The sequence below is a fragment of the Capricornis sumatraensis genome, chromosome 9 (assembly GCF_032405125.1).
Source record: "Capricornis sumatraensis isolate serow.1 chromosome 9, serow.2, whole genome shotgun sequence".
NCBI lineage: Eukaryota > Metazoa > Chordata > Mammalia > Artiodactyla > Bovidae > Capricornis > Capricornis sumatraensis.
In genome coordinates, this window is record NC_091077.1 from 7,092,605 (window position 1) to 7,106,365 (window position 13,761).

General features: G+C 51.4%; 1 protein-coding gene and 1 non-coding gene across 2 annotated transcripts; both read right to left on the reverse strand.

Annotated features, from left to right (window-relative positions):
- Positions 1 to 1,227: 1,227 nt before the first annotated feature.
- Positions 1,228 to 4,640, reverse strand: RPL18A (ribosomal protein L18a). Its single transcript, XM_068980964.1, has 5 exons — positions 4,585 to 4,640; positions 3,069 to 3,248; positions 2,382 to 2,511; positions 1,589 to 1,698; positions 1,228 to 1,368 (listed from the first exon to the last, which is right to left on the reverse strand). The coding sequence occupies exons 1-5, from the start codon at positions 4,600 to 4,602 to the stop codon at positions 1,276 to 1,278; spliced, it is 531 nt and encodes a 176-aa protein (XP_068837065.1). The 5' UTR covers positions 4,603 to 4,640; the 3' UTR covers positions 1,228 to 1,275.
- Positions 1,818 to 1,951, reverse strand: LOC138086709 (small nucleolar RNA SNORA68). The gene has a single exon (XR_011145415.1). It is a non-coding gene; the product is annotated as a small nucleolar RNA SNORA68 (small nucleolar RNA).
- Positions 4,641 to 13,761: the final 9,121 nt, after the last annotated feature.

A 13,761-nucleotide genomic window follows, 5' to 3' on the forward strand; every position in this document is an offset into this window, starting at 1 on the left:
TCCATGGACTGTAGCCAGCCAAGCTCCTGTGTCCATGGGATCCTCCAGGCAAGAATACTGGAGTGGGTTGCCACGCCCTCCTCCAAGGGGTCGATGGACCCAGGGATTGAACACGTCTCTTACGTTCCTGCATGTGCAGGCAGGCTCTTTACCACTGGCAAGCCCCAGGGGCTGGAACAGGCTAAGCAGTCACTGAGGACTCAGGGCCTGTCTTTCCCGTGAGAATGGCTAGCCATGCCTGAGACCTTCCCCGGGAAACTCTCCAAGAACAGGTGGGATCTGAAGTGAGTTGATTTTCTGGAAACCACCCAAGATCATCACGCCAACTAAACCCCTCCTTGGACAGGTGGGGGAGTGGAGGCTGTGCCCTTGTCCAGGACCATGCTTCTCCCAGCCCCCACTCCACACTACCTCTTCGTGCGGCAGCTTCTTCCCCATCCATGGTTCTCTGGAAGACAAGGCAGGCCCTCACTGACCCGTGTACCCACTGCCTGCAGAACAGTAACTCCCCAAGGCAGCTGAGCAAATTCAGTCAGTGCCCTGATCTTCTGAAGAAGACAGCAAGGTACAAAGTGCCTGCACTGTCCAAGGTGACACCACCAAGAACTGAATTCTTAGCTCTGCCTCAGCCTCCTGGTTGAGGAGCTCAGGGTGGGATTAGCTTCATGCCTGGAATTCCCCAGGCCTCAAGCAGACAGCTGCCCACTGAGACACCGCGGCCTCCTCGGTGGGATTAGCACAGCTTCATTCAAGGGGCCCCCAGCGGGCAGAGGGCAAACAAGCCAGCACAGCCGCACAACCCTCCTGGGCGCCCCCTTGGGCCTGCTCTGAGGATCTACAACAGGGCTGGAGGCTAGGTAGGGAAGATCACACCTGCAATAGAACCAAACCCACAGGCTTTCCCCCCTGGGTGCAGCTGTCCTTTTACCGCCAAGAATGAAGGGGAGCAGCACAGAGCTGAGAAATACGCATAACATGGCAGGCAAAAGAGATCTGGGGCCAAAGCTGGGGCCTGCAGCACACCCCGAAGCTCACAGCACAGCTGTCTGACCGCACTGAATGAAGAGAGCGCTGAGTGGGGAGGAGCTTGCCCTTCCTGAGAATCCAGTGCTGGGGCCCTACTCAAGGAGGGGAAGATCCCTCCCAGCGCACTCACAGCTTGGCTGCACCCTTTTGAGTTCTGCAGGGTGTGTAAAGAAAACAAGACGTGTATCTGGGCACTCGGTTTTCCCATTAAGTTTTATTTGGGCAGACCTGGGGGCAGAGGGCCTGCACCTAAAAGAAGGTGTTGGGCCTCTTGGTGGTGAAGCGTGGCTTGTGCTGGCGACGGAGGACCCGGTGGGGCAGTGGGAACTTGATCTTGGAGTCCTGGGACAAGAAGAGGCAGGTAAGGGGGGTGGCGGTGGTGGAAGGCTCTTAACTTTGTCTCCCAGGGACCACTGAGGTGTGGCCACCCCCCACAGGGTTCCTGCGTCAAACCCGCTGCCTTATTGCATCTCCCAAGGCTGGGGGAGCTGCCAGACCAGTCTGGTGTTCCAAGAGAGCCCCCTCAGCCCAGCCTGCCCTGCAGGACCCAGAGGGCACTCACGTGGAACTGCTTGACCGCTGGTCGGCGGCACTTGCTGGCTGCGATCTCCTCCACCTTCATGATCTGGATTGAGTGGGCCCGGGCTCGGTGCCGGGCGCCCATGTCTCGGTCTGCAGAGATCAGGAGGGGGGAGTGTGAACGTGCACATTTTCCCATCATGCGTGGGGATGGAGGGCGCTCAGGGACCAAATAGCCACAGCATCTGGTCCCAGCAGACACCGGCCACCAAGTGTGTAGAACCTCCAAATTCACTTTGAGGGGCACGGCTGCAGCCCCACAAAGGCGACAAGGTAACATTTGCTGTTAGCACCTCTGTTTAAACCACTGCTACAAGAAACAGCAGTTCTTGGGTTTAGGTGCTCGGATTCTGGTCCCAGCAGGTGACACACGCTGGAGCACTCAGGGTTGCTAATGCCAGGTCCCATCCCTGGACAGGGGCTGGACTAGGTTTCTGGCAGGCAGCTCCATCTATACAGGGCTGACCTCAAACCTCAAGAGGAGGTTCCAGATGCAGTTGGTGCTGGTGAACCAGCTCAGGAATGACCAGAGCCCCTCCTCTCCACCCACCCCCAGCCCAAGTCCACTTACTGCCAGGTTCCAGAAAAAGGCACGCTTGGGGCATCCTCTCCACTCCTAACCCCAAAGCAAACATCTCCCCTGCCTCCATCCCTGAGGACTGCCCCCCAGCCCCGAGAAGCCTCTTGCATTTATTGCGCCTCTGTCTGACTGAAGTGTCAGACTGAGCTGCAGGTGCCTGCCCTGTGGAGTCTAAAGCAGAGGCCTGGCGGCTTACAGCACTGGGTGACGGCGCCGGCGGTGGTCAGATCCCGGTACTCGCGGTACATGTTGTGGGTGCCGCTGCGGGAGTCATAGCGCAGCCAGATGCCGAAGTTCTTCACTCGCAGGGGAGATTTCTCGAACACCTGTCACGGAGAGGAGACCGGCTGAGGCTAGAGCAAGTGGGCCTCGACCAGGGCCACCACCATTCCTGCACCCCTGCCTCCAACGCTACGAAGGATGGTTCAGCCCCTGGACCTCTCTTGCCCGTCTTCCAGTCCCTGCACCTTCAGGCACCTGAGGGGAAATCTGCTGTCGGAGGGAAATCTCCATGGTAACCGCAGGGATGAAGGGCAGTCCAGGCTGGGATGCTCCCCGCAAGGGGACTGACACAGCTTCTGAATTCCCCTAGCCAACCAACAATTCTCTTGGGACCGTCTGGGCCATAAAACCATCAGTTACCCAGTGCAGCCTCACTGTGCAGAGTCCAGCACTGCCCTCCCCCCAACTTTACAGATGAAGCCCAGGGTTTTCTCATTAGGAAAAGGGCACCAAGCCACCTATTCCATCCTAATGTAGGGCATGAAGACCACAAAGGAACAGGATCAGAGGCTGTAAAGTCTGCTAACTCTGGAGGGTGACAGATGTCCCATGGGAAAGTGTAAATTCACCCCGATTCCACCCAGCTTCAGACACCCCATACCTGTCCACAGTAGACGATTTCCCCCGAGGATTTCTTCATCTTCTTCAACTGAGACACAAAGTACCAGAAGCGGGACTTGGCAACAACATGGTTAGGCGCAAAAATTCTCATGCGATAGAGGGGCGGCGTGCGGCATTTGGGGGTCGGCAGGCAGCGCCCCACCACCTTATACTCTCGAAGCTAAAAAAGAAACAATGGTTGAGGTGGGGACCAGCACCCAAAGTCTAGAGGCAACTGCGGGGACTCACTCTGCTCCCTTTCCCAAGCCTGTGGACAACGGATCAGGGAATGGAGAAGGTCAAGTCCCACCAGTGCCTTCCTGGGATATCTGGGTGACTGTGGGTCATTCCATGGTCCGAGCCTTCCTCATAAAAAGCAGTGAGAGTGAGGAGGATTAACCCAGGTGCCCGAATGCCCTTTGCCCTGGCTCAGGAAAGCTGGGTGAGGCTCTCAGCCCCTCTCTCTCCCTTCACGTTAGCTAGACACAGACCAGGGGGGCTGTCTCCTTCCTCCCAACACCTCATCTATCCAGCTCACAACCACTTGTCAAAATGAAAATCTGGGACTCCAGAGACAGTGACCAGCCGGGAATCTCACAGCCAACTCCAGGCAGAATCAGGACAAGAATCCAGTTCCCTGCCCAGCTCTGGGTTTTCCCGACTTAGGTCATGTCTTGGGGCTGCCTCAGTTTCCCAGTTGCAGTCCAAGAGGTTTCGACTCCCAAGCAGAAGCTCCCTGTTTGCACAGATGCAACAGGGATGATATCTGCCACATTCAAATCCTGGGATACAGTAGAAAGGAGCCACCTCCACAAAATGGCTCATCACCATTTTACTAATTAATGTCAGTAGAAAATAACCCCAAATATCACAAACTCCATTCTTACTTTAACCTCTCAATCTGACTCATCGGCCTCCCAGACCACCCACTCAGGAAGGGACCGATGCGGTCGGACCCCTTCCCAGTGTGCAAACTGGAGCTGGAAAGCTGAGAATGACCCACCTAAAATGCTTCTCCGCAGGGTCTAATCTTCCATCTCTGAACCCTAACGATGATTTTGCCCAGCACCTGCCACAGCGGTTAAGACTCCCACTCCCCATGTTAGCCCCGAGCTACAATAATTTTCTTCTACTTCTCTTACAGCCGTTCCAAGAAAAACACTATTGCCCGCCAACTCCCACCCTTGGCACTATATTCACTTCGCAAACGGAGAAACCGAGGCTCGGAAGGTCGGTGAAGTCCCGTGGCGCGTGTTTCCACGCCGCTCAGTTTGTCTCTTCTGTGGAAAGGAGACTCGGACTCCCCGGCTCCCGCGATTCCCGAGCCGGCCCGGGCCACGCTCTGGCCTCCCCACGCGGCTCCCGCAGTGGCCGCCATGTTGGCCGCAACTGGGGACCTCGGCGCACTGGCCCTAACCAGAACGCGCACTCCCCGCGTGTCCCATGCTTCCTCCCGCAGCTCCCGATTCGGTCCGCGTCGCGTTCTCTGACCCCTTGCCCCACCGCGCCCACCTTACCGTCCCTGAGGCCTTCATGGCGCTCTACCCACGACCGCCGCCACCCTCGAAAAGGAAGTGGCCGCCCTCGCGCAGCCGCTCTCCTTGATTTCGCGGCCGGAAGTCCGGCCCTTTCGATTCCGCGAGCCCATTGGCTCCTCAGCCCCGAGCTCAATAAGATTTGCTTCTTTGCTGTCTCCAGATCCACCAACCTCTCGCAGCCCGGCCTCCCTTTGCGGCGAGACTACAACTCCCGAGACGCAGCGCGACAAGCCCTCCTGTTCTCTCGGCGCGCGCGGCATGCCGGGAGTTGTAGGTACACCGGGCGGTCTCGGAGGCCCGGTCCAGGTTCCTGCCTTTACATCCATTCTGTGTGCATCCTCGTCCCGGTGATGAGGCTCCAGGACCTGAGCGTTCTCTTCTGTAAAACGGGAATGTGTGCGTAGTCGCTCAGTCGTGTTAGACTCTTTGCGACCCCATGGACTGTAGCCTGCCAGGCTCCTCTGTCTATAAGGATTCTCCAGGCAAGAATATTGGAGTGGGTTTGCCATGCCTTCCTCCAGGGGGTCTTCCCAGTTCACGGATCGAACCCAGGTGTCCCGCATTGCAGGCGGATTCTTTACCGTCTGAGCCACTAGGGAACCCCAAAATGGGAATAGTACTGGTGTGTTTTTTTTTTTCCTAGTAATGTTACCATACTGGCTTCCCGGGTGGCGCAGTGGTCAAGTATCCACCCGCCTAGAGACACAGGTTAGATCCCTGGGTCGGGAAGATCCCTTGGAGCAGGAAATGGCAACCCCCTGCGGTATCTTTGCCTGGAAAATTCCGTAAACAGTGGAGCCTGGCTGGCTACGGTCCATGAGGTCGCAAAGAGTTGGATAGGACTGAGCAGGTAACACTCATTCACACTCAACTCGTGTGAAATGCCAGGTACAGAGCAGTTAACAAGTGCTAACGTTCATTAAAGGCTTTGCTGGTGGCTCAGTGGTGAAGAATCTGCCTGCCAAGAGATGCGGATTCCATCCCTGGGCCAGGAAGATTCTCTGGAAAAGGAAACGGCAACCCACTCCGGTATTCTTGCCTGGGAAATCGCATGGACAGAGGAGCCTGGTGGGCTACAGTCCATGGAATCGCAGAGTCAGACACACTTAGCAAACCCCCTAAACATTCATTAAGCAATGGAATAGTAATTATTATTATGGGAGGATCTGATTTGTGTTTCATAGCAGCAGATATTCAAGCCCCATCTGCTTGTTTCCAACACAGATCCTGGGGCAGAGTAGGGCTTGGGGCTGGGGCCGAGGGGTGGATGGGGGTGCTAAAAATGATCAAGGGGGAGCCCCACCTTTGGAAGCTCCGGGCTTAGCAATTTGTTTAGGCAAAAAAAATGGCTCCTCTGGAGGGGAGACCCAGAATGGAAAAGGAAAGAACTCACAAAGTCAGACTGTGAAGAAAGACATGAAAGAGGATAAAGTGGAGGGTTTATATTAGGAGAGAGAGCTCTTGGAGGAGGTGACAGTTGAGCCCAATTAGAATTTTTATTTTATTAATTAAAAATTAATATGTTTAATTAAGATATGTTTCACAGAGACTTCCCTGGTGGTCCAGTGGTTGAGAATCTGCCTTCCAAAGTACAGGAGGTGGATTTGATCCCTGGTCAAAGAACTGAGATCCCACATGGGGTGAGGCACATAAACCCACATGCCCACTTGCTCTGGAGCCCTGTGCTCTGCAACAGGAAGAAACCCTGAGGGCCACAACAAAGACCCAGCACAGCCGCAGTTTTTTTATAAAGGGGAATGTCAGTTAAAAAGATATAGCTCACATGCCATATAATTCACACATGTGAGTTGTACAATTCAATGTTTTTTTTAAAACTACATTTACATACATATATATATACACTAGAGAAGGAAATGGCAACCCATTCGGGTATTCTTGCCTAGAGAATCCTGGTGGGCTGCTGTCCATAGGGTCGCACAGAGTCAGACATGACTGAAGCAACTTAGCATGCATGCATGCATGCGTGCATTGGAGAAGGAAATGGCAACACACTCCAGTGTTCTTGCCTGGAGAATCCCAGGGACAGAGGAGCCTGGTGGGCTGCCGTCTATGGGGTCGCACAGAGTCGGACACGACTGAAGTGACTTAGCAGCAGCAGCAGCATATATATACAGTTGTGCAACGTCACCATAAAATTGAGAACACTTCCATGTTCCCCCCTGAAAGAAGCCCCTTACTCTGAGGAGTCACTTGCCATTCCCTCCCCATTCCCCAGCCCTAGGCTGTAGGAATCTACTTTATACCACTATTTCCCTATTCTAGACATTTTACATAATTGCATGCGTGTTCAGTCTCTCAGTCATGTCCAACTCTTTGGGGCCCCACGGACTGTAGTCCATCAGGCTCCTCTGTCCCTAAAATTTTCCAGTCAAGAATATTGTGGTGGGTTGCCATTTCCTCCTCCAGGGGATCTTCCTAGCCCAGGGACTGAACCTGTGTGTCTCCGTCTCCAGTACGTCCTGCACTGGCAGGTGGATTCTTTTCCACTGCACCACCTGGGGAATTGGAATCACACAAAATGAGATCTTTTGTGACTGGCTTTCTCCAGTTAGCATAATGTTTTCAAGGTTCATTGACATTATATCATGGATCAATATTTCGTTTCTTTTTACAGCCGAGTAATATTCTATCACATAGATATATTTTGTTTATTCATTCTTCAGCTGATGAACGCTTGTGTGGTTTCTACTTTTTCACTATTGTGGATAAGGAAATAATGACATTTCCATGCAAATCTTTGTGTCTGTATGTATTCATTTCTCTTGGATATTGCCGGGGTGGAATTGCCGAGTCCCTTGGTAATTCTCTGTTTAACTGCCAGAGTGGTTTATAAAATGCCTGTATCATTTTACATTCCCATCAGCAATGTGTGAGAGTTTCAAATTCTCCACATCCTTTATTATTTTTCTCTTATTATAACCATCCTAGTGGTGTGAAGTGGTATTTCATTGTAGCTTTGATTTGCTTTTCGATGAAAAGCAATTTTCATTGCTTTTGGGCATCTTTTCCTGTACTTATTGACCCTACCTGTATCTTCTTTGGAGAAATGTCTATTCAATTTCATTGCCCGTTTTTAAAGCATTGGTTTTCTGTATGTATTTTTGGCTGGGCTGGGTCTTTCTTGCTGTGTGTGGGCTTTCTCTAGGTGCAGTGAGTGGGGGGCTAGTCTCTAGCTGTGCTGCACAGGCTTCTCCGTGTAGTGGCTCCTCTTTTTTCGAAGCCTGGGCTCTGGGGCACTCGGGCTTCACTAGTTACCCCATGTGGGCTTAGTAGTGCATGGGGTTACCTGCCCTACAGCATATGGAATCTTCCAGGAGCACGTATCGCACCTGTGTTCCCTGCACTGGCAGGTGGACTCTTAATCACTGGACCAGGCAACTCCTGCCCATTTTTTCCCCCAGAAAAGGCCTCACATATTTATTACTAAGGCAAAGCATTAGCTAACCACAGAGAACCAAGCATTCCATCTGTCCTATAGAACACATGTGGGCTGTTCCAATGGTAGTTTAGTGGTTAAGTGATATGGCAGGATGCCAGCGACCTTGATACAGCATAGATGTGTTCTCCTTCACATGCAATGAATATGAGAGTGAGTGTTATTGTTTCCTTCAGATAAATATACAGAGGTGGAATTGCTGGATCATATGGGGCTTCCCAGGGGTGCTAGTAATGCAGAATGCCAAAGCTGTAAGAGACGTGGGTTGGATTCCTGGGTTGAGAAGATCCCTGGAGCGGGGCATGGCAGCCCACTCCAGTTTTCTTGCCTGAAGAATCCCAGGGACAGAGGAGCCTGGTGGGCTATGTCCACAGGGTTATAGACTCGAACATGACTGAAGCGACTTAGCACGCATAGTAGTTCTAACTTTAATTTTTTAAAGGATCCTCCAAACTGCTCTCCACAGGTGGCTTCGTCAACTCACATTTCTGCCAACAGTGTGACAGGGTTCTTTTTTCCTCCATGTTCGAAACACCAACTGTTCTCTTGTCTTTTTTTTTCTTTCTTTCCTCAATGCAGGTCATGAGAGGGGCTTCCCTCATAGCTCAGTCAGTAAAGAATCTGCCTGCAATGCAGGAGACCTGGGTTCAATTCCTGGGTCAGGAAGATCCCCTGGAGATGGAAACGGCAATCCACTCCAGTATTCTTGCTGGGAGAATCCCAAGGACAGAGGAGCCTGGCAGGCTCCATAGACTGCAATCTACTGGGTTGCAAGAGTCAGACACGACTGAGCGACTAAGCACACACACGGGGCACGAGGGATCTTAGTTCCCATACCAGGGAAGTCCCGCTCTTGTCTTTTTGATGGCATTTTGCTGCTGCTGCTGCTAAGTCACTTCAGTCGTGTCCGACTCTGCGCGACCCCATAGACGGCAGCCCACCAGGCTCCCCCGTCCCTGGGATTCTCCAGGCAAGAACACTGGAGTGTGTTGCCATTTCCTTCTCCAATGCATAAAAGTGAAAAGTGAAAGTGAAGTTACTCAGTCGTGTCCGACTCAGCAACCCCGTGGACTGCAGCCTACCAGGCTCCTCCGCCCTTGGGATTTTCCAGGCAAAAGTACTGGAGTGGGGTGCCATCGCCTTCTCCAATGGCATTTTAACAGATGTGAAGTGATGTTTCATTGCAATTTTGATTTGCACTTGTCTGATGACATCTTTTCATGCACTGTACCTGATGGCCATTTGGATGTCGTCTTTGAAAAAAATTTCTATTTGGTTCTTCTGCCCATTAAAAAAAATCGTATTGTTTGGGTTTTGAGTTCTTTGTGTGTTTTGGATATTAACCCCTTATCAGATACAGAGTTTGCAAATATTTTCTCCCATTCTGGAGTTTGTCTTTTCATTTTGTTGATGGTTTCTTTTGCTGTGCAGAAGCTTTTCAGTTTGATGTAGTCCCACTTGTTTATTTCTTTACTGCTTACTGTTGCATGAAGCAACTATTTCCTAACATAACATTTTACTTCCTGTAATGATTTTTTTCAGTATATATATTGAGTTATTTCCTTAGTGACTGTTCTAGGGCTTACCATATGCATTTCAACTTAGAATCTCCTTGGATTTTTGCTGTCTTAAATTAAAAAAAAATTTTATTTATTTTGGCTGCACTGAGTCTTAGTTGCAGTATGCTAACTCTTAGTTGCATCATACATGTAAGATCTATTTCCTCATCAGGGGATCAAAGCTGGGCCCCTGCATTTGGAGCACAAAGCCTTACCCACTAGACCATCTGGGAAGTCTCTATGCTGCCTAAATGTTAAGGACATATATAGAAATGTTGATCTTACATATCTCATTTCCTCTTCCCCATTTTGTCCTATTATTATGTGTGAACGTCGCTCAGTTCTGACTCTCTGCGACCCCTTGGACTGTGTAGCCCACCAGGCCCCTCTGTCCATAAAATTCTCTAGGCAAGAATACTGGAGTTAGTATTCCCTTCTCCAGGGGATCTTCCCGACCCAGGGATGGAACCCGGCCAGGTCTCCTGCATTGCAGGCAGATTCTTTACCATCTGACCCACCAGGAAAGCCCATGCTATTATTGTTATTATTATACTATAATTGTTTTACATATTGCATCCACCTGTGTTACAGAACAAATAATATATTGTTATAATGATTACTTCATGCAGTTACATGTTTGATAAAGAATCCAAGAAAATAAAGGAGGCAAGTATCTAGAGTTGTTACCTTGGTTTTCTCTTTTTGAATTTCTGGTTCGATTCCTTTGTTTTTGTCAATTAGAGTTACCAGAATAGAGCAGGACCCTATGCTCGTCTGCCTGCCTTCTGTCTGTGACAAAAAACTTTAGCCAAAGAATAAGTTTAATCAGAGAAGTGAGAAAATGCAGAAACAAAGGGAAACAGTTCAACAAGACTAAGCAGTAACAGTTTAGTCATTAAACATAGTCAAGGACGTTTAGCTCCTCTTCATGGGTTGTAAATAACATTCTGAGTGGTATGCTGTGTGCTGTCTTTAAGATACTGAAATCCCTACCAGGTGGAAGACGTGAACTGCATGATAACCAGACCGTAGGCATGACATAAGCTAAGCTGTTACGATTTCGAGAACTGGCCTCAAGGACTTGGGAACAAGCTGACCCTGGAACTGAAGATTAGCTCTACGGAAACAGTCAGGGTGACGCTGCAGACCTCTGAGCGACCAGTTTGAAGATGACTGTCAGAGCTGGCTGTGCTGTTTTCTGCCTGCAGCCCCCTCCCTCTGTCTATAAAACCTCTTGCCCACTGATTGTCAGTGGGTGGGGGGGTGTCAGCCTTTGGAAGGAATCCACCTCCCCTGCACCCCAGTTGCCAGCATGCAAAATAAAGCAAACTTGCTTTCCCACCAGCTTGCCTTTTTATTGGCTTTCGAGCAGCGAACAGGCAGGCCCCACTTTGGGGAACATTACTACCTGGTGTTAATTCCTGATTCCAATACAGCGTTGTCCCTCTCATCTCCTTGGTGCTATTCTTGGCAAATATGTTACCTTTCTACATGTTATAAGCCCCCAAATAAAATTAGTAATTTTTATACAGCTGCTTTTCAAAATCAGTTGAGACAAAAGGAGAAATATGCATGCATGCTGTTTTTATGATTACAGAATGACCTGTATTTGTGGTCTTTAATTTTTTGTATGCATCGAATTAATGTCACCTCCCTCCCCTGCCCACTTTTGGGGTCTTTCTCTCCTGAAGGACCCAGGAGGGAGACTGGTCAGTCGATGCTTCTCAGGCGGAAACTTAGGGTGTGAAAATTTGAACGCTTGGAGGGAGAAGAACAGGAGAAAGGGTGGTCAGGGCCTTAGGCTTGCCTCTTCCTGACTGGCCCCGCCTCCCCGCCCCGGGCCACTGGCAGGTGTTGCCGTGAGTGTCCACTAGATGGCAGAAGAGCCTTTGCCTGTCTTTGCCAGGCTGAGGCCAAATAGCCTAGGACATTGAGGTGGTGGGGTAAGCAAATTTCCAGGGCGTTACTACTCTGGGCCTCAGTTTCCCCATCTGCAAGATGAGGCTAATGATAGTCCCCAGCTTCGGGTTGTTGGGAAGTCTGGTGCGTGCGTCCTCAGTCGTATCCCACTCTTTTGTGACCCCATGGACTGTAGCCCGCCAGGCTCCCTCTGCCCATGGGATTTTCCAGGCAAGAGTACTGGAGGGGGTTGCCATTTTCTCCTCCAGCGGGTCTTTCCGATGCAGGGATCAAACCCACATCTCCTGCACCTCCTGCATTGGCAGGTGTATTCTTTATAACTGAGCCGTCAGGGAAACCACTGGGCGAGGATCCAGAGGAGGGGCAGTAGGAAGGACGGGGAACAGAAGGCAGAGGAGAGGAGGGTGAAGTGGAGAGGGAGGGTGATAGGAAGAGCCCTGGCCTTGGGACCTGGCGCTACTGTCGCCAAAGCCTGGGTCAGGATGACCCTTGCAGCTAAGAAGAGGGACGAACACTTGGGGGGGCGGTGTGTGTGTGTATTCTGTCTAAAAATGTTTTGTTTGTTTGTTTGTTTTTATGTTTTGGCCCTACCTGGCTTCTCTGCTAGCTCAGCTGGTAAAGAATCTGCCTGCAAAGCAGGAGACTCTGGTTCAACTACTGGGTCTGAAAGATTCCCTGGAGAAGGGATAGGCTACCCACCGACTGCAGCCATGAAATTAAAAGACCCTTACTCCTTGGAAGAAAAGTGATGACCAACCCAGATAGTGTATTCAAAAGCAGAGACATTACTTTGCCGACTAAGGTCCATCTAGTCAAGGCTACGGTTTTTCCTGTGGTCATGTATGGATGTGAGAGTTGGACTGTGAAGAAGGCTGAGCACCAAAGAATTGATGCTTTTGAACTGTGGTGTTGGAGAAGACTCTTGAGAGTCCCTTGGACTGCAAGGAGATCCAACCAGTCCATTCTGAAGGAGATCAACCCTGGGATTTCTTTGGAAGGAATGATGCTAAAGCTGAAGCTCCAGTACTTTGGCCACCTCATGGGAAGAGTTGACTCATTGGAAAAGACTCTGATGCTGGGAGGGATTGGGGGCAGGAGGAAAAGGGGACGACAGCGGATGAGATGGCTGGATGGCATCACTGACTCAATGGACGTGAGTCTGAGTGAACTCTGGGAGATGGTGATGAACAGGGAGGCCTGGCGTGCTGCGATTCATGGGGTCGCAAAGAGTCGGACACGACTGAGCGACTGAACTGAACTGAACTGAACCCACCCCAGTATTCTTGGGCTTCCCTGGTGGCTCAGATGGCAGAGAATCTACCTGCAATGCAGGAAACCTAGGTTTGATCCCTGAGTTGGAAAGAGGCCCTGCAGGAGGGCATGGCACCCCGCTCCAGTATTCTTGCCTGGAGAAGCCCCATGGACAGAGGAGCCTGGCGGGCTGCAGTCCGAGGGGTCGCAATGAGCTGGACACGGACTGAGTGACTAAGCACAGCACAGCACAGCACCTGCCTGGCAAGCGCTGTCATGGCTCCCGCTGTGCCCCTGACCCAGCCTCCTGCCCTGCACACCCCCCCTGGCTGCCCCCACCTGGGGCCAAGCGGGAATCTGACCCGATAAGCTGGTCCTGGACCAGAGCTCTCACGCCAGGCGCTGCTCCCTCTCTGTCACCATCATTCAATTAGGTGCAGCCAAGTTCCTGACTCCGGAGAAGGCAGTGGCACCCCACTCCAGTGTTCTTGCCTGGAAAATCCCACGGATGGAGGAGCCTGGTGGGCTGCAGTCCATGGGATCGCGAAGTCGGACACGACTGAGCAACTTCACTTTCACTTTTCACTCTCATGCATTGGAGAAGGAAATGGCAACCCACTCCGGTGTTCTTGCCTGGAGAATCCCAGGGACAGAAGAGCCTGGTGGGCTGCCATCTCTGGGGTCGCACAGAGTCGGACACAACTGAAGCGATTTAGCAGCAGCAGTAGCAGCAGCAGCAGCAGCAGCAGCTAGTTCCTGACTCAAGAGGCCGCCCCTGAGTGCCCTGGACCAGTTTGTTAATCCAGGCTTCTCATGCAGCCCTCAGCTTGCTTCATCAGGCTGCCCCTCCTGGGCTGTCCTGGCCGTCACATTTGGAGCTCGGCCATCCTGACCACTCCCTTCTCCATCTCGGCACTTGCATCCTTCTAGGGCTCTGCTGGCCAGAGTTCTGCCCCTGTCCTTTTGTCC

What these genes read in the sequence shown, in the direction of transcription:
- RPL18A (XM_068980964.1), bottom strand. An exon ending in AAATCGTCTACTGTGGACAG is followed by an intron (nt 2,512 to 3,068) that starts GTATGGGGTGTC and finishes TCTCCGTGACAG; the next exon opens with GTGTTCGAGAAATCTCCCCT. An exon ending in CAGCGGTCAAGCAGTTCCAC is followed by an intron (nt 1,369 to 1,588) that starts GTGAGTGCCCTC and finishes TTCTTGTCCCAG; the next exon opens with GACTCCAAGATCAAGTTCCC.